The sequence below is a fragment of the Ranitomeya variabilis genome, chromosome 5 (assembly GCF_051348905.1).
Source record: "Ranitomeya variabilis isolate aRanVar5 chromosome 5, aRanVar5.hap1, whole genome shotgun sequence".
Lineage (NCBI taxonomy): Eukaryota > Metazoa > Chordata > Amphibia > Anura > Dendrobatidae > Ranitomeya > Ranitomeya variabilis.
The window spans coordinates 123,810,120-123,830,585 of NC_135236.1; the positions used below are offsets into that span (position 1 = coordinate 123,810,120).

The 20,466-nt window shown below is 44.8% G+C and overlaps 1 protein-coding gene across 2 annotated transcripts in view; it reads right to left on the minus strand.

The window, feature by feature from the left end:
* The window catches only part of ADAMTS7 (ADAM metallopeptidase with thrombospondin type 1 motif 7), a 155,045-nt gene extending 135,377 nt beyond the window's left edge, over positions 1-19,668 (minus strand). Inside the window, exon 1 of one of the 2 annotated variants that reach the window (XM_077263192.1) lies at positions 19,318-19,668. In XM_077263192.1, coding sequence (XP_077119307.1) covers positions 19,318-19,378 — 61 coding nt within the window. In that variant the 5' untranslated portion in view covers positions 19,379-19,668. The remainder of the gene's footprint in view (positions 1-19,317) is intronic. The other variant, XM_077263193.1, reaches the window with a different exon arrangement.
* Between the last annotated feature and the right edge of the window lie 798 nt (positions 19,669-20,466).

The window sequence follows — 20,466 nt, forward strand, 5'->3', positions numbered from 1 at the left end:
TGTACAGGAGTCATGCACATGGTCACTTGAGTCCAATACTGAGGCTTATTCTCAGCCAATGGTGTAGCATCAATTCCCCTCAGTGGAATAGGGAATTCTAAAGGCTCCAGGACAAAACCACAGCGCCTGGCAAACGACAAATCCATCAGGTTCAGGGCAGCACCTGAATCCACAAAAGCCATAACCGAGTAAGATGACAGAGAACAAATTAAAGTAACAGATAAAATGAATTTAGGCTGTATAGTACCAACGGTGACAGTTTTAGCGATTTTTTTAAAGCGCTTAGAGCATGCTGAGATAACATGAGTTGAATCACCACAGTAAAAGCACAACCCATTTTGACGTCTATGATTTTGCCGCTCAACTCTGGTCAGAATTCGGTCACATTGCATAGACTCAGGTCTCTGTTCAGAAAACACCGCCAGATGGTGCGCAGATTTGCGCTCCCGCAAACGCCGATCAATCTGAATGGCCAAAGCCATTGAGTCATTCAGACTTACAGGCGTGGGGAACCCCACCATAACATTTTTAATGGCTTCAGAAAGACCTTCTCTAAAATTTGCAGCAAGGGCACACTCATTCCATTGAGTAAGCACCGACCATTTCCGAAATTTTTGACAATACACCTCGGCTTCATCCTGGCCCTGAGAGAGAGCCAGCAAGGCCTTTTCTGCCCGGTTCTCAAGATTAGGTTCCTCATAAAGCAATCCAAGCGCCAGAAAAAATGCATCCACATTCAGCAATGCAGGATCTCCTGGCGCCAGGGAGAAAGCCCAATCTTGAGGGTCGCCACGTAACAGGGAGATAACAATTCTAACTTGCTGAGCGGAATCACCAGAGGAACGAGGTCTCAAAGAAAGAAATAATTTACAATTATTCTTAAAATTCAGAAACCTTGATCTATCTCCAGAAAACAACTCAGGAATAGGTACTTTTGGCTCAGACATAGGACTGTGAACAACAAAATCCTGAATGCTTTGCACCCTTGCAGCAAGATGATCCACACTAGAAGTCAGACTCTGAATATCCATGTCTGCAGCTGAACTCAAAGCCACCCAGAGATTAAGGGGATGAGAGAAGCTGGACAGACTGCAGCAAAGGGAGAGGAAAAAATAAAAAATAAATTGTACTCAGGGCTTCTCTTATCCCACTTCTGCGATGCATTAAACACTTTTTGGCCTGCTGTACTGTTATGATCCTTAGTGGCTGAGGATCACATAATGAACTAGCTAAGTTACTGAACATAGAACGAGCTCTAGGGAGGTGGTAACTGGACTGACCGCAAATCTGATCCTAACCAAACACACTGAAGGTAGCCGGTGAACGTGCCTAAATTCCTGGACGTCTCGACGCAGCCTGAGAAACTGGCTACCCCTATAGAGAAAGTAAGACCTCACTTGCCTCAGAGAAATGACCCCAAAGATATAGGAAGCCCCCAACAAATAATAATGGTGAGGTAAGGGGAAAATACAAAACGTAGAAATGAAAACAGATTCAGCAAATGAGGCCCACTAATACTAGATAGCAGAAGACAGGCAGGGAACTGTGCGGTCAGTAAAAAACCCTATACAAAATATCTACGCTGAGAATTCAAGAACCCCCACACCAACTAACGGTGTGAGGGGAGAAACTCAGCCCCCTAGAGCTACCAGCAAGCAAGGAAATCACATATTAGCAAGCTGGACAAGGACACATAAATAACCAAGGAACATATTGAACGCTGATGATCAAAAAATGAACAAACAGAAAACTTAGCTTCTCTTGGAGAGACTGGTAACCAAGGTAGGCAGGAGAGATCAAAATAGCACTGAATACATTGACAGCAGGCAACAACTGATAGTCCAGGTGAGCTAAATAGGAAACCAGCTAACATAACGAGACAGCTGATCCAGCCTCAGACCTGCAGAATGACACAAAGAGCCACCAGAGGGAGCCCAAAGACAGCACTCACACAGTACCACTTGTGACCACAAGAGGGAGCCCAAAAACAGAGTTCACAACACTATTCCATCCGGTTTGCGTTTAGTTGGACCATCATTTATTTTTCAACAGGACAATGACCCCAAACACACCTCCAGGCTGTGTAAGGGCTATTTGACCAAGAAGGAGAGTGATGGGTGCTACGCCAAATGACCTGGCCTCCACATTCACCAGACATGAACCCAATCGAGATGGTTTGGGGTGAGCTAGACCGCAGAGTGAAGGCAAAAGGGCCAACAAGTGCTAAGCATCTCTGGGAACTCCTTCAAGATTGTTGGAAGACCATTCCCAGTGACTACCTCTTGAAGCTCATCAAGAGAATGCCAAGAGTGTGCAAAGCAGTTATCAAAGCAAAAGGTGGCTACTAGAATATAAAACATAATTTCAGTTGTTTCACACTTTTTTGTTAAGTATATAATTCCACATGTGTTAATTCATAGTTTTGATTCCTTCAGTGCGAATGTACAAGTTTTCATTGTCATGAAAATACAGTAAAATCGTTAAATGAGAAGGTGTGTCCAAACTTTTGATCTGTACTGTATGTTCCTGTAACGTTTAAATATTAATTCCTCCCATAGAGGGAAGCCAATGTTTATACCTGTTTACGAGCATTCAAAATTCTTTTTGTGTGTCTTTTCCTAACCTGTTATTGTTGTTTTCTTTTCCCAGTCCGGGAGTACTGGTTGTAACATGGGGGGGGGGGGGGGGGGGGGTGACACCCCAACTTCCTGGTTGTCACAGTGGCATTGCTTTCCTCACAGGGAGAGTGATGTAACGCTTGGAAGCAAGGGAAGATCTTCTTTATCATGTAACACAAGCATACAGCATGTTCACACTCCAGGCCAGAAGGGGGACCTCTGATCCAGCTTATGGGTGGCTCTCCTGTATATATATATATATATATATATATATATATATATATATATATATATATATATATATATATATATATATATATATATATTGTATATTCTGGTCTGGAGGGAAAGAGAGTCAGAGAGTGCCAGACAGCAGACTGGAGCAGTCTGAGGCAGAGAAGGAAGCTGAGAGGCCGTGCAGCCACGAGAAGTGCTGCAGCCCCTGGATAGAGATATTACAGAAGGAAGAACGCATTGTAGTGAGCGTGGAGGAGAGCGAAGAACTGGGGAGAATAGCTGCGACTGAGCTAACTCCCTGCAGAGCACAGATACCGGTAGCCAGAAGACCGAGGTTGTGTCGGACTCCATGAGGCACAGCAGAAACTGGCAGGACAGCTGAACTACACGTCACCTATCCACTCTAATACCTGGAGACACAGGGGCGCATAGAGCCCGGGTCGTGATAGAGACCCTGTAAAAAGGCTCGAGCCACCTGTCATACGGGTTAGTGTCCTACCCTTTAAGGAGGACAGAGAGAACAGTGAGGACCTTGACAGAAGCCATAGACAGCAAGGGACTACACAATAGCGCTGGTAGGAAGGCTTCTAACTCCACCTGGTAAAGGGGACTCTGAACTCGCTTCCAAGCTGGCTTGACTCTGCCTGTACCTGTGATCTGGTACCCTGAACTGTGGCTGCCTGAAGTCTTTAGTAAACCAGGAAAAGAGACTGCAAACCTGTGTCTTCCGTTTTCTTACTGCACCACCCACCACCTTCATCTACACACCGGGAGCCCTCAACTTCACCTGTGGGAAGTTATACCATCTTAGCTGCCATAACATCACCCCAGAGGACCCCTTTAAGCAGCATCGGTCCTCTCTGACCAAATACCACAGATGGCATCACAAACACAAACTTTATTCAAAACCCCTTTTACATGGGCGCCCGGACCTGGTACCGAGTACCCCACAGCCCTGGCGGGCGTTCCACCTGCATTTTTGCTGCAGATTTTCACCAACCATTCTTGTCAATGGGTGAAAAACGCTGAAAAAACATGAAAGAAGTGACATACCCTATTGTGCAAAAATACATGCAAAGCACAAAATACCAATGACAAAAAAAACAACAAGCTGTGTGCATGAGATTTCTGAAATTGGAACTCTAAAAGGCAGCTGAAAATTTTCATTAAAAATGCATTAAAAAATGCCTAGTGTGAACTTACCCTAAATATAAGAATTACTAAGTGCTTTGGGAGTGTCAAAGCACTCCTTGAGCCAAAGTCTCCCTTGCTCTATTTCCCACCAGTCCCCACCTTTCTCTGCTTAACTTATAGCTTACTGACTGTGAAGTCAGACCAGTGAGCTGTCAGTCAAGCAGAGGAAGGTGGGGTTTGGCTGGAATAGAGCCTAGGAGGCAAAGACTTGGGAAGTGCTTTGACAATCCTAGAGCACTTAAGCCTCCTTTACATATGAATTACAACAGTATTTTTTCAGTCCGGCAGCAATAGACTGGAAGTAATGGTATGCTTTACATTATCTTTCAGAGAACCATACAAATATTTTGGGGCGGGAGGGCAGAGGTTGGAGCTGGCAGATTCCCTATATGTGTTACCATTCCCTCATAAGTGACCAGGGGTGTATCTAGAATTTGCAGGACCCTTAGCAAAATGAAATCTGTCTCGATCACCAAGTGGTGAGAGACTGAAAAAGCAGCATAAGACTGTTCACACGAGCGTATGCAAAACCGCTTATTTAAGTCCAAGAAATGACTATGGTCATCCGTATGTAACCCGTGTGTCCGTTACCATCTGTACCTCATGTGCTTTTACTGATACATTACAAATACAAAGATTGGAAACTGTATTTGTCTGTTATTATTTATTATTATTATTATTATTATTATTTGTTTATTTATTTATATAGCACCATTGATTCCATGGTGCTGTACATGAGACGGGGTTACATCAAAATACAAATATCACTTACAGTAAACAAAACTAACAATATCAGACTGATACAGAGGGAAGAGGACCCTGCCCTTGCGGGCTTACATTCTACAGGATTGTGGAGGAGACAGTAGGTCGGGGGATGTAGTAGCTCCGATGGTGTTGAGGAGGCTGTGTGGTCATTACAGGCTGTAAGCTTCTGTGAAGAGATGGGTTTTCAGGTTTCTTTTGAAGGATCCAAATGTGGTGGATAACTGGACGTGTTGGGGCACAGAATTCCAGAGGATGGGTGATATTCGGGAGAAGTCTTGGAGGCAATTTTTCTAATGTAAAAATTGGATGTTATATGGATGAAAAAAATATTTTTTTTGGGGATGTGAAATATATGATTTTGCATACGCTCGTATGAACCTGGCATAAACCTTGAGGCCCTAAAGCCGTAGCTATAGCTATATGACCCCCTTGTAGTTATGGGGTCCTCGATCTGAATACATTAGTAAACTATTTTCTATACTGTGCACCATGTATATGGCAGAAATATTGGGAATAAGGGGTGAAACTTCTAAGATGTCCACAGACCCATGTGTGTGCTGGTTATATTACAATGTCTAGTAACAGTCCTGCCAGTGGAAACTGATAGCCATATGGCACCGTAGCTGAACGGAGGGCTAGCTGGCCCATACGGGACTAGACATGTACACAGAGACCGATGCAGCCAGGTTTGTTCCTAGAGTCGGCTGTATAGAAGAAAACTTGGAAACACACGTGTGGCCCATACTGTAGTGGGCCCGGGATCTTGGCTTGGTTGCCATTCTTGCCAATAAAGTATTGGATTTTATATTAGTTTCTTCAGTTTTAGATTTTAGCTCAGTGCACACTAATAATACAACCTAGGAAAGATTTTAATAAATACTCCCCATGACAGAATACACGGCCATTATGGGGCCCATGAGCCAAGGTGCCTACTGCCGCACAGCCCTGCTCCCACATAGCTCCTTGCTCCACCATTCAATCTGGGGGGCTGGCACAGCAGACATTATGGTGTCACTACATGGCGCCTGCTGAGGTTCAGTCTGAATACGGCACAGACTGGGCCAGAGCAACGTACAAACAAGACTACATGAGCATTTTTTGCTGTATCAGTATATTTTTCTCTGATGAGAGGAAGGGAACTATACTGTATCGAGGGGCGCTGTAGCTGAATTATTCTGTATTGGGGGCATCAGAATGTGTGGGGGGCATCATTCTGTATTGCGGGGTACAATGTGGCTATCAGAATATGTTAGTCGGCATAATGGGAACATCATACTGTATTGGGGGCCACTACATGGGTATCATACCGTATTGTGGACATACTGTTAGCATCATACTGTATAGGGAGCACCATACTGTATTAGGGGCACTGTGGGGGCATTATACTGTCTGGGGAATGCACTTTAGGGGGAACAGAAGTTGCAAAATGTGCAGGCGAATGCTTACTGGATGGAGACGTGTACTGTGTGGAGAGGCATTGTGGGGCGCCATACTAGAGGAGAACCGTCCAATCAGCATGTGACTGCCAGTCTGAGAATCGCATACACTCAGTCACATGACCGCCCACCCGCGTAAGGAGCACAGGGGAATCACTCTGTCACAATTCGGCAGTTGCCAGTCACAAAGAGTGACACAGGGATATTGTATTGTTCAAGATTATTGTACCTGTTTTTATTATGTATACCCCTCCTCACATGTAAAGCGCCATGGAATAAATGGCGCTATAATAGTAAATAATAATAATAATAATAATAGACCAGTCAGTCAATTCAGCAGCACAGTGAGAAGCCATCCCAGGACCTGCCTCAGACTAGTCAGCCAACACACATATGCCCCATTTAATTGTTGAATTTGCGTCTTTTTTCGCCTAGTTTTTGATATTTTTCACTTATTTGCTTTTAATTCTTTTTTGACTGATTTATCAATTGTGACTTTTTGGGGGCAAAATTTGTTGTACATGTAACTCAGTTCCCACCTGGAATGTGTTTATATTCCCAGTTATTTGAGCATAGTTTTTGCACCTTTTCTAACATGTGCAACTTTTTCCGCTAAGTTCTGACTCACACTGGCGTATAACACGGCCGAGTGCTGGCTGACGTTTTATCGGATAGTACCAGAAGAATGATTATTTTCTCATGCTTCGATTGGCAGAAAAACCCGGCTCACTCGCACCTATACCAGTCTATGGGTGCGTGTGAAACATCGGACTGCACTCAGATGTCATCCCAGTGCAGTCCGATATACTCTGAGACAGGAAATGGAGAAATGACTTTTTCCGTCTCCTCCGCACCTGTGCTGCAATCCTCTCATGTGAGCGGCTCAGAGCACAGACACATGACACTCGGCTCCCGCTTCCAGCAGAGCAAGAGCCGAGGGTCATTACCATATCACATATGATGCTAGACACTTGTCTGACTCCAGCCTAAAAAGAAGCAAAAAAGGTTAAAGACCATTTTTAACTTAGAGTAAAATTCAAGAACTGTGTGCGCCATTTTGAAGAATTTGTCACTAAAAACAACAATGCATAATACAACACAAAAATTAAAAGTGACTTAAAAATGCAAATGATGAATCGGGGTCATCATCCCTGACCGACTTTACAAATATGTTTACTCTCAAACTCAGCATAATGATAGTTTTATTTCTATATCACCAACATATTGCGCAGCACTTTACAAACCAGTATGAATCTGATGGCAAATTCCCTTAAAGGGAATATGTCACTGGGTTTTTACCACCTAATCTGAGAGCAGCATGATGTAGGGGCTGAGAACCTGACTCCAGTGATGTGTAACTTACTTGGCTGCTTGGTGTAGTTTTCATAAAGTCACTGTGCTAACAGCAGGCGATTATTACTGGAGTACTAGTAAACATTCAGCCAGGTAGTCCTCCATATTCATGAGCTCTGTATAACCCCGCCCCCACCACTGATTTGCCGATTTCTGCCTATGCACAGTTTACACAGAAAGCTGCCAATCAGTGGCGTGTGCAGGGTTATATAGAGCTCAGAATTTAGAGAACTGGTAGATCTGCAGCAGAGAAAACAGGGATTAGTGTTTTGTATACCAGTCTTGATCCAGAGTATGCAGGAGTAACATGCTAAATTCATTAAAGAGAATCTCAGATTTTTGCCACCTAATCTGAGAGCAGGATAATGTAGAGATAGAGACCATAATTTAAGTGATGTGTCAGTTACTGGGCTACTTGCTGCATTTTATCACAGGAGATTATCACTAGAGGACTAGGAAACCTGTAGTCCTCCATAGTCACAAATTGTATATAACACCACCCTCACCATTGATTGGGAGTTTTCTGCCTATGCAAAGTGTACACAGAAAGCTGTCAGTCAGTGGTGGGAGCTGAGTTATACAGAGTTTCCTCATTAAAAGATCTGGTAAATCATCAGCAGATAAAACTGTAACTTTTTCAAACTATAGCAAGCTGCCAGTAAGTGATACATTACTGGAATCCAGGTCTCTGCCCCTACATCATGCTGTTCTCAGATGGGGTACCAAAAAATGATGTCAGATTCCCTTTAAAACAGCAGCACAAGTCACATAGTGGAGATAATAAAAGTCAGGGATCATTTACTTGGCTGTATTATGGTGTGCTACAGATGCATAATATGGTATTCATATAATTCTATGGACCCCTACTGTAACACAGACTTCATACACCACTATTAGCCTCAGGAAGGCCTCATATTTCTGCACTAGTACCTAAAGGTCCATGCAAGACTCTAGTGCAAGCAATCCCATGTGCAGAAAACCCTAAATCTGAATAATAAAGGTTTTTTGTGTTTACAGCCATGAAAAATGAATATCTGCCCATATTTAACAATGTGCTTAAAAAAATGAGTAAGTAAATTCTTTGTCAAGATTTCTATAGTCTTTGCTTGCATTTCTGCTGCAGCTGACATCATCATTTAATTTCCCTCCCACTGCTGCGGACAAGAGGCTTTTGTATAGATCTAGCCTTGCTGGAATTTGAATCAGTGCATTTACAGATCCATCAGTAAGTACAAAGACCCTGCAATATTAAAGGGCTTTACCACCTGCACGAGTCTCATTGATAACCACAGTGGCTCACTTCATAATCGCACTTCTGTACAATAATACCTAGTACATACGCAAATGTATAATAGCGTAAAAACAAAGAAAATGGGGACGACTGATGTAAAATTATAAATAATGACAACAATAAGATTATGATGACAACATGTTTGCTGCGTGATTTATATACATGTGTTCTGTATGTCCATTGGACTTCGCAAACCCCTTTTAAAGAAGCGTTCTCACTTATAATTGCTCACTTCGATCCAGCTAATTCTTCTCTTCTTCATTAGGTCTATGACATCACATCCTTCTAAGCTCTATGTAGAAACAGGAGGTCAATTTTCCCTGTATGAATCATGAGTCACTGCAAAAGTCCCTGGCGGGGGAATGGGGTAGTAACTGGGTCAGGAGATGAAGAATTGGATGATAAATGCAGGGACAAGAGACTTCCTGTTCTACATAGAGCAGAGGAAAGAGAAGAATTATCTGGGTAGTAAGGTGAAATGAGCAATTGTAGGTACACAGTGCTATATAATATGATGACTGCAATATAAAGAGGATAAAAACTTTGATGGGAGGAGGAGAGCTTTTTAACCCTTTTGCACCAGAAACAGTTGTTATGGCTGTAATACAAACTTTAAAATACACCTGCATCTTGGCCACCTGAAAACTGCGTAAGGGCTCATGCAGACGTCTGTGATCCTCTTTCCGATCATGGGCCGCAATGTGCGGACTGGTCGAGGGTCATCTATTTCTATAAGACTCTCACGCTTGGGTCTGGAGAGCTGCGGCCAGTCCATACATTGCTGCCCATGATCGGACCGAGATCCGCGAAAGTCTGCATGAGCCCTTAATGTATACTGTGGGTTCATACTACACACGTGCTATATAATAAAAGCACTGATAAGGCTCACACTAAAGTTTTCATATTCCAATTTTTCTTTTCTATTTAAAAAGTACAACCTAAAAACTATAATTTTCTTCTGTATATATTGGACACGCCTGATTTCTTGCTACTTTTTCCCACTAGACTTCTTTATCTTGTATTACTTCCACTCCCAGACCAGATATTCCCGAAGTCCAAAAATAACAATACCAGCAGGAGTAGGTCCCTTTAAGTTTTGTTTTGTCTTTTATGTGATGTTAAGTCCAGCTTTGAAGATCAGCATTTAATATAAATACAAACTAAGGCCTCATTCTGTGTGTTTCAGTGATAGAACACATACACATTAATAGCCTATGGGGCTGTTGTCTTGTCCTTGTTTTTTTGTGGACCGAGTGTCTTCTAAAAATAAAACAGAGGCGTCGACAACTTTCATCCAAGTGACGGATCAGAATCACACATTCAAATCTATGGGTCTGTGAAAAAACTCCAACTGCACATGGATACCATCCTCCTCACTGCATCCCAGTGTCTGCTCTTCACTGACTGATAGAGCAAGATTGAGAAACTTCCATCAGATATTTTTTGCATACGACAAAAACTGATGACACACTGTTCACACTGTCAGTATTTGGTCACTATTTTACCTCAGTATTTGTAAGCTAAAACCAGGAGTGGGTGATAAATCCTGAAGTGGTGACGTGTTTCTATTATACTTTTCCTCTGATTGTTCCACTCCTGGTTTTGGCTTACAAATACTGAGGTAAAATACTGACCAAATACTGAACGTGGCCTAAAAGTTAACCTGTGGACGAAACACTGATAAAAATCTGATCCAGAAAACTGCTGAAACTTTGTTCAATTTTTTTTTACATACAAGAAACAAGTAGACTTCTTTAGGAGGCCTAAGGACTGCAGTACTACTATTAGTACACACCCATGCTAGCTACTATTCTATGAAATAGATTTTAACCAAATGCAGAATTTAAAGGAAACCTGACGGCAGGATATACCTCTAGATGATAACACTGGTCAACGCAATTTTTCTGGCAAAAGGTTTTAAAACATATTTTAAGTCAATTTTGGCTGCTGATTACGAATATGAACTCCGTTTTGGCTATCACATCAGGATTTTGAGATATTTTCAATTTTTGATGAAAATTACTCCTATCTAATGTTTTATGATAAAAACACATGATTTTCAAAACTACATTGTATATTTTTAATCAAGGAATAACAAAGATTACAAAGTCTATGTACAGCAAATCAAATATACTTACAGAATTAAACTACAAAATATAAAAACACATATATATGGCACACAGATGAATGACAAATGGCAGTTATTTGAACTTTCTTTTCTTGGCTGATCTGTGATGTACGGCTTCTGGGTTGTCTCTCATCAAGCTCCAGCAATAGTCAGCCATCATATGTGAGTCCCACCGGCCTTGATACCGTTCTTCCATTGTTTTAATGTCCTGATGAAAACGCTCCCCTTGTTGCTCGCTCACATCCCCAAGGTTCTCTGGAAAAAAGTCCAAATGGCTGTGTAAATAGTGAATCTTGATACTCATTCTACATCCAAGATTTCGCAGACTCATTAGTAGCTCTTCCACAATCCCTTCATAGTTGTCTGCTTTCTTATTCCCTAGAAATTTCTGCACCACATTACAAAATGCATTCCAAGCTCTTTCTTCTGTCTCATTCATTGATGTGATAAAATTTGGGTCTCTCATAAGTGTTCTTATTTGAGGTCCATCAAATATTCCAGCCTTTTTCTTCTCTTCACTAAGACCAGGAAAAGTCGAACATATATAGTTAAAGCATTCTCCACTGTGATTGAGAGCTTTGACGAACTGCTTCATCAATCCAAGTTTTATGTGTAAGGGAGGAAAGACAATGTCCTTCCTATCCACTAGAGGATCATGGATGACATTCTTATCGCCAGATGCCAAACTCTGTCGCTGAGGCCATTCAGTTTTCACCCAATGCTCTGCTGTAGCTCTACTGTCCCAGTAGCACAGAAAACAAGGGTGTTATCATAACAAATGGGAATTATGCATGTGCAGCGCCCCAGAGTCCTGGTCGTTGCAGTACTGATGCTCCCCCACTAAGGGGAGTGATGGTACGTCTGAATGGCACTGAAGGAGTTCACCTGACCAGGTATCACAGACACCAATACACTTCATAGTCTGGCCTCCAGGGGGAGCTAAGGGCGCTATGTATTAGGCCACTCCTCACAATTTGGTAAAACTGGGGGTTGGATAGAAAGTTAGTCAGAAGCTGACTGGGTTGGAACCAGGCAACATCCTGTGGCAGAGGGTGTTGCAGGGGAAGATTCAGGGGGGTCCCTGTCAGGGGTGGGATCCTGACAGAGGCCTAGCGAACAGGAAAGAACGTTAAGGAACCGCGCCTGCACTACATCGCGGCGGTATCTCAAGAAAGGTCAAGAAGCGAGGTTTATTGTGGAGAGTGAGAAACGAGATCAAAGCAAAAAGGAGATAACACCAATAGGAGTCGTGCTGTAAGATCGAGGCAACATCCTATTGAGGCACGTAGCCGGTGGCCGGAACGCCGAGGAAGTATTAAGTTCCAAGCATTACTTCAAACCAACGACAGGACAGTTAATTATAGGTTGGCTGTCTCACCTAAATCACCTAAGCAGACATAGGGGGCAACTGTGGGAGAGGGGCGTCACTAGGGTCCCGGAAGAACTCCAGGCCTACCCGTCATACGGGTGCGTCCTATCCATATCATCTGGGGGACGGAGAAGAACATCAGAATAGACATAAGTTGTGGGAAAGAACATCAGAAACAGACACAACAGTTGTGAGGACTATCCCATGGTGCTCAGCAGGGAAGGACTACAACACACAGGCGCTAGAAGGTAGGCACAGATTTCCACCTGCAAAGGGAACTCTGGAGGTGCCATCAGACCGGCCGGTCTCAGACAGCCCTGTTAACCGTACTCTGGATTGAGGACCTTGAAGCCTTCAGTAAAGAGGTAAAGAGACTGCAACCCTGTGTCCTCATTATTCATCGCGGCCTGCACCACGCACCACCATCATCACATCTTTCATTGGACGCCCCTTAGCAGGGTCACGGACCGGGTCTAGCCACCGTGACAACCCCAGAACTGAGACCGAGAGGCCCGGTACTGAGTACCCCGCGGCCCTGCGTCTGGGGGTGCTCCAAACTTGGCATCACGAACAGGATCTACTTAAGCCTGAAGAATCAGGTCATGTGTGCCTTGGAACTGTGATTTATTGTGTTTGAACTGTGACTTATTGCAAAGACTGTGTATTGCTGCTTGCGCCAGAAGTTCCCGCCAAAGCCACCGCCATTGCAGCGCTAAGGGGAGCGAAGGAGAAGAAGAATGGCGTGGAAGTGGGCGTAGACAAGCTGAAGTGCACGAAAGACAATGGCCGCCCAGTCTAAGTGTTTATGCGTCCTGAGGACGTGTCCGTCAGCGGCTGAGGTCCGCCTTCTCATCCTCTGTGGAGGGTGGGGGCAATGGAGACGGGACCGCCCCCGAAAGAGAGCGCGGGAAGGAGACACTGAGGAGGAAGCAAAGATGGCGACGTCGGAAGCACCGCATGGGGACGACCCGACCCAGCACAATGCCACGTCACCCGTAACAGCCCTGGATTCGCCATCGCTGCAGGGACTGGCCCTCACGGAGTCACCGCCGGAAGGACTCAACTGGCCACCATCTGAGGAGTGGGTGGCTGCAGCTGAGGCCCGGCGGTTAGCACGCCGCCGGGAGGCCGACAACCGTGTGATCTCCCGGTTGGGTCAGCCTGCGGAAATCTGCCTGTCTCCGGTGTCCCCCGTCCTATCCATCCCGACCGCGGCAGAGCGTGAGCTGCAGACGCAGGGCCTGATAATCCTGCCGGTGGCGGAGCACCTGCGGCACTTGATGACAGCGTGGAGGAATAGGCCCCAACCCGCGGCCCAGGTTGACCTGACAGGTGCTACAGAGGTTCCACCGTCGCACTGGGGTGTGGTGGTTTTCTTCAACTCCCGGGAAGGAAGGGGAGTTATCCTGGAGATTGGAGAACCGCTGCAGGTCCACGTTGACTGGAGGGAAGTGGAGCCTTGCGGTGGGAAGTACGACGAGGACCGCGATTTGGAACCCGGAGACGCTGTGACCTATACCCGGTGGCGGAGGGAGGCCGGCTGGATGGCCCGGGGCGTTCAGCGGTGTGCCACTTTCCAGGTTGCTGCTGGGACTCCGGAGGTCGAACCCGCTGCGGAACAGGTAGCAGGACCCACCGCTGCGGATCATAAGAATGTCCCGACCCACCGTGTGCCTGTGGGTCGCGCCCGTTCTCGGCCGAGACGGGTAGCTCAGGAGGGGGCGCCACTGTTGCCTGGTCGGGGACTGGGCTCTCCCAAACCACAGAGGGCCACTTGCCAGGTAAGGCCTAGGAGGAGGCCACCCCCTGATCAGTAAGGATGAAGCCCTAAAGCTCTGCGTATTGTAAATAGTTAACTGTTTGTCTTTTTGTGTTTTTCTGCTGCTATAACCCGACCAGCGTTATCTCTTAAAGGGATCCCTTAGTTGACCCGGGATCCCTATTTTGCCTTTTTGTTTTGTTTACCACTGTTTTAAAGACTACCGAATCATGGACGGTGAATGGTTCACAAACTGCTCTGTAAATAGTTTGCTCCCTCTTAAGGGTGCCCTCTACTGGTTTTACAAGAGAGAGAACTCTTTTGCGAAGAAACTGTTCCTGGAAACAGCATTGGAGTTCCTGCCTTACACGGACTTGCAACATGAGTAGTTGCACTACCTCAAAGAGACTTGGTTCCCTCTTAAAGGGAATGTTCACCAGTGGTATTCAATATATAACGTTGCCTTAAAGAAGAATAAATAGAAATGTTTTACATAGAAAAGTTATATGTAGCTAGATAGTTAATTATAGAAAATGTTTAATAATGTGTTAGAGACTGAGGACAGGAAAGTGAACCCGTAGGGGTTAGTGGGTGAGTCCTCTTAGGAGCCATAAAGAGATGGCTCAGTGATCCTGTACTAAGAAAGAGGCAGTAGGCCTGGGCAGATAGGCGGTCCTGCATAAGACAAATCAGAGAATAAAAAGAAAATATTGCACTTAAAAGAGAAAAATGAAGAAAAGTTAATTTATATTTTAGAAGTTTTATCATAGGCCTTTAGTGGATTCAGCTTACACGTCCTTAGAGGCAAAGTTAAATTATTGTTCAGCATTTGCACTCAGTAGAATACCCGGTTAGGTAATAGGAGTTATTTATAGTGTGTTATTTAAGATATTTAACCATGTTTGTAACGTTCAAGTGTCCTCACCTCCCATAAAGGGAAGCTCTGTTCAAATTTACTTGTTTATTGCATTTCCAAAATTTGTATGTCTTTTGCTGACATGTATTGTTGTTTTCTTCCCAGTCCGGGAGTACTGGATTTAACCGGGGGGGAGTGCAGCGCCCCAGAGTCCTGGTCGTTGCAGTACTGATGCTCCGCCACTAAGGGGAGTGATGGTACGTCTGAATGGCACTGAAGGAGTTCACCTGACCAGGTATCACAGACACCAATACACTTCATAGTCTGGCCTCCAGGGGGAGCTAAGGGCGCTATGTATTAGGCCACTCCTCACAATTTGGTAAAACTGGGGGTTGGATAGAAAGTTAGTCAGAAGCTGACTGGGTTGGAACCAGGCAACATCCTGTGGCAGAGGGTGTTGCAGGGGAAGATTCAGGGGGGTCCCTGTCAGGGGTGGGATCCTGACAGAGGCCTAGTGAACAGGAAAGAACGTTAAGGAACCACGCCTGCACTACATCGCGGCGGTATCTCAAGAAAGGACAAGAAGCGAGGTTTATTGTGGAGAGTGAGAAACGAGATCAAAGCAAAAAGGAGATAACACCAGTAGGAGTCGTGCTGTAAGATCGAGGCAACATCCTTTTGAGGCGCGTAGCCGGTGGCCGGAACGCCGAGGAAGTATTAAGTTCCAAGCATTACTTCAAACCAACGGCAGGACAGTTAATTATAGGTTGGCTGTCTCACCTAAATCACCTAAGCAGACATAGGGGGCAACTGTGGGAGAGGGGCGTCACTAGGGTCCCGGAAGAACTCCAGGCCTACCCGTCATACGGGTGCGTCCTATCCATATCATCTGGGGGACGGAGAAGAACATCAGAATAGACATAAGTTGTGGGAAAGAACATCAGAAACAGACACAACAGTTGTGAGGACTATCCCATGGTGCTCAGCAGGGAAGGACTACAACACACAGGCGCTAGAAGGTAGGCACAGATTTCCACCTGCAAAGGGAACTCTGGAGGTGCCATCGGACCGGCCGGTCTCAGACAGCCCTGTTAACCGTACTCTGGATTGAGGACCTTGAAGCCTTCAGTAAAGAGGTAAAGAGACTGCAACCCTGTGTCCTCATTATTCATCAAGACCTGCACCACGCACCACCATCACATCTTTCATTGGACGCCCCTTAGCAGGGTCACGGACCGGGTCTAGCCACCGTGACAATCCCAGAACTGAGACCGAGAGGCCCGGTACCGAGTACCCCGCGGCCCTGCGTCTGGGGGCGCTCCACATGTTCAAAGAAAACAAAGATATTCTCACATTTATTGGGAGACTACATGAAAACCAAATTTACCTTAGTGAACCGTATAAACCGGCACTTTTCGTACACTACTTATATTTATCATGGAAATCTTGAAAATGGGCTGTATACCTGTAGCGCAAAAACGTGATGTGATAGAGAAATGATAAGATCAGATTTGAATTCAGCACCCTCAAATTAGTCTAAAACTGTTCTTAAAGTCCATGCCAGAATTTTTTTTTTTTTTTTGTAGACCAGTGTAATAGGAGCACTTTATCAGTTTTCTAGTATAGTTTTTAATGATCACTGTGTTAAACCTAAATTATGTGTGTGTATGTGCGCATGTGTGCGTACTTGTGTGGGACAATCGGTGATCATTGCCACAGCGCGCTGGGTTTATGCCCACAGCCATGTGACTGACATCCCGGCGTGTACTGAGCATAGAGAGGATGAGAAGAAGGACTGATCCCAACGCACTGTAGCAGTGATTGACAATGGTCCCAGACTAGTCTGCTAAAGACAGGCAGGGAACGTTAACATTACTTTTAAACACGTACATGTGTCACTTAGGTATAAAACAGGAATAATTAAAAATTGTATTAGGGTGCCAATGAAGTGCTTTTCACTGGTTTACCATGACAGAGAGGGGACAGAAGACAGCAGCGTCTGAGTTCTCGTACTCCCGTACTGAATAGAAGCACTTCACCTTCATATTAAACAGTGCAAATTTCTTTCAGCAGTGAAGGGGTTAAACTGTTCAGCTTGGATGATCTCAGCTGCGCAGTATCAGCCATTCCCCTCTCCTATATATACCTGCCTCTGGCAATTTAGATTGCCAGTGTTAAGTCCTGTACTGCCTGGTGAAGGAATGGAGGATTCAGTGTTCGTAGAGGCATTTGGAGATTTGGTCTGTGGTGTGTGATGGGAAGATGGATGGAGCCAAATACAGGACCATTCTCGAAGAAAACCTGTTGGAGTCTGCAAAAGACCTGAGACTGGGATGGAGATTTGTCTTCCAACAAGACAATGATCCCAAACATAAAACAAAATCTACAATGGAATGGTTCACAAATAAACGTATCCAGGTGTTAGAATGACCCAGTCAAAGTCCAGACCTCAATCCAATCGAGAATCTGTGGAAAGAGCTGAAAACTGCTGTTCACAAACGATCTCCATCAAACCTCACTGAGCTCGAGCTGTTTGCCAAGGAAGAATGGGCAAGAATTTCAGTCTCTCGATGTACAAAACTGATAGAGACATACCCCAAGCGACTTGCAGCTGTAATCGCAGCAAAAGGTGGCGCAACAAAGTATTAAGTTAAAGGGGCCGAATAATATTGCACGACACTCTTTTCAGTTTTTGAATTTCCACAAAAATTTAAAATAACCAATACATTTCGTTCAACTTCACAATTGTGTTCCACTTGTTGATTCTTCACCAAAAATTTACATTTGGTATCATTATGGTTGAAGCATGATATGTGGGAAAAGGTTGAAAATTTCCAGGGGGCTGGAATACTTTCGCAAGGCACTGTACATACAGAGCCTGGTGTGGGCCGGGTTAGCTCTCCGAGCTCTGCTATAGTCTACATCTAAAAACTCTCATTGTGTCACATCTGTGGCACCCATTAATCTAAATGATACATCGTCGGACTCAGGGTCTCTTTCCCTACATTATGCTGCTCTCAGATGAGGTAGCAAAATCCTGGTGACAGATTCCCTTTCAACAATGCCAGCTCAGATTGCCATTCCTGCTATCAGAGCCTAGTAGTGTAGTGTCACACCAGTAGTGCATCAATCAGATGATACTTGAGGAGTAGCAGCTTGCTCAGTAAAGCATGCTGGCATGATACAGGTGCCCACAATGGATGCCCATACAATCTGGTATCTGCGGGTAGTCCCCCTGCAGAAGAGCTGGCTTCAGCTAATAGCAGATAAATTCTATAGGCATTGCTCCGGCAGGAAGAGACTCCATGATATATCATTGCCTGTGGATCTGTACCCTGCAATGGTCCCACAGCCGCTGGGACGTCACTATGATATGTCACTAGGTAAACACATTAATAAGATTTACAGGTGTTCTGTACAGACAAAATGACGGAACACAGACCCCCATCTTACTCCGCCATAACGTGGAGGACCGAGGGCAGACGGTATATACTGTATACAGAATATGACAATTACACTCACCACTCCTATATACGGTATATCTCCCACCACATCACTGACCCCCAATCCGCTGGGACATGCCGTTTCACCGCAGCTTGGAACATTTTCTGTTTGGAAAGTCCATGGCTGGGATTACCCGCACTAATGTGAGATCAGATCTAGACGCACAGATCTTCTACGAAGAACGGAACATTTATGCACAAAAATATCAGTGAAAATAAAAACAATGAAAAGGAAGCATTCGGGGAAATCTTGAAGAACATCCTCAGTTTTACCAATTGTATCAGTTCTGCTGTTATCGTTCCATCGCTTCACAACGTCTCCCAGTATAAATGACTTTTCTGAAGTATTGCTTCGGAACAAGGCAGGTTTTCTGCAGGCGATGATAGCGGATAGGGTTAAGGGAGTACAGTCCCCAGCAGTGTGTGGGCAGAGCCATTATGTACAAGGAGACCCTGCTCACGCTTAACCCTTTGCTGAACACAGACAGCAGAGGACCCCTGGGCAAGGACAATAAATGGGCCCTTGGCAGCCTCATGATGCACAGTTCCTCCTGCTTTGGAGGTAGAAGCGGGCCCTTTACCTCCAGGGCCCCGGCGGAGCGGCCGCACAGGTTGCCCCACTGGTATGTCCATCCACCATGGCTCTTACCATTACTACTCCTCATTATTCCATTCCACCTGACACCAAGGTTCCGGCTTCTCTTACTATTTATACCCCCCCATGCGGTACTTTCCCATTCTTGCCCGAAGAGCTGACACTCCAAGCGTCCGCAGGAGGAATTAATAGAAACGTTACCGAAATACTGACCTGAGATCAGTGAGGTGGCCTCTTGCACAGCCCAGCAGAGAAGAATGAGAAGGAGCCGCATCTTGGGTCAGCAGATAGGTGGACTTATCTCTGGAGGTTTGGGGGCAGCATGCTACTGTGGTGGTCCAGGAGGCAGGGGTCCAGGGTTTGGTGTCCTTTGTGACCTGCTATTTCTACATGTGCTCTCTGGGAGGGTGATGTGATGGCTGGGGTTTGTAGTGGACAATAGGAGGGATCATTGCCTGCTACGTCCCTGTCTCCTGGGGCAATACATCTGGGTATCTGCTCTGGCCTCTGGTGACACAATGTATCCCACATCCAGGAGATTCTCCAACTCTTTTGTCTCTTGTCATCTGTTTCTTGTCTAGGGCTCTCAAGTTCACAGACCCTCCTCCTGCACCCAAATCTCCCCTCCTTTTGCACTGCCTCCTATCCCTTGTCCTTCCCACACTCTCTTTGCGTTCCCTGTCTTTCATCTGTCCCTCTCTACCGCCCCCTTTTCATCATACCATCCCTATGAAGTGGTTACTAGAACCTTTTTTTTTTTTACCATGCATTACTTTTTATTTCTTTTTTTTTATTGTTTGCATTATTTGTTAAGCTAAGCAGAAATATCTCCAGCTTTTTAACACGAATAACTACTTAATAGCTGATCTTCCTATTTTCTTATTGTTTGGAATGGTCAGTCCTGCAGGAGAACCTGACAGACGCTTCAGGCTTGATCTGTGCTGCCATCTGGTGGTTACTTCTAAAAAAAAAAAGTAATCTCTTCTGCATGTATTAGCAGTGATATACACCCTGTAGCAGATGGATGCACCTTGTGTCATACTATTGAAATATCTAGGCCAGGGGTCAATTTATTTTCCAGAGGGGCCACATGAGGCCATGACTGTTGTGGAAGCCCGAACCAATAGGCTAAAATTAATTCTGCTCAATATTAATATTAACATATCAATTATAATTTTTATGTTATATTAATATTAATTGTATCACTAAACGCACCATTTCAGCATTGTTTTTTTTTAGTTTACTGGTGGAGTGGTTCTTTAATAATTTAGCAGAATTAAGTATATTGACCTCCCTCTCCCCCATATACAGTGAGTCCAAACACAGCCCCCATATACAGTATGAGCCAACACATATCTCTCT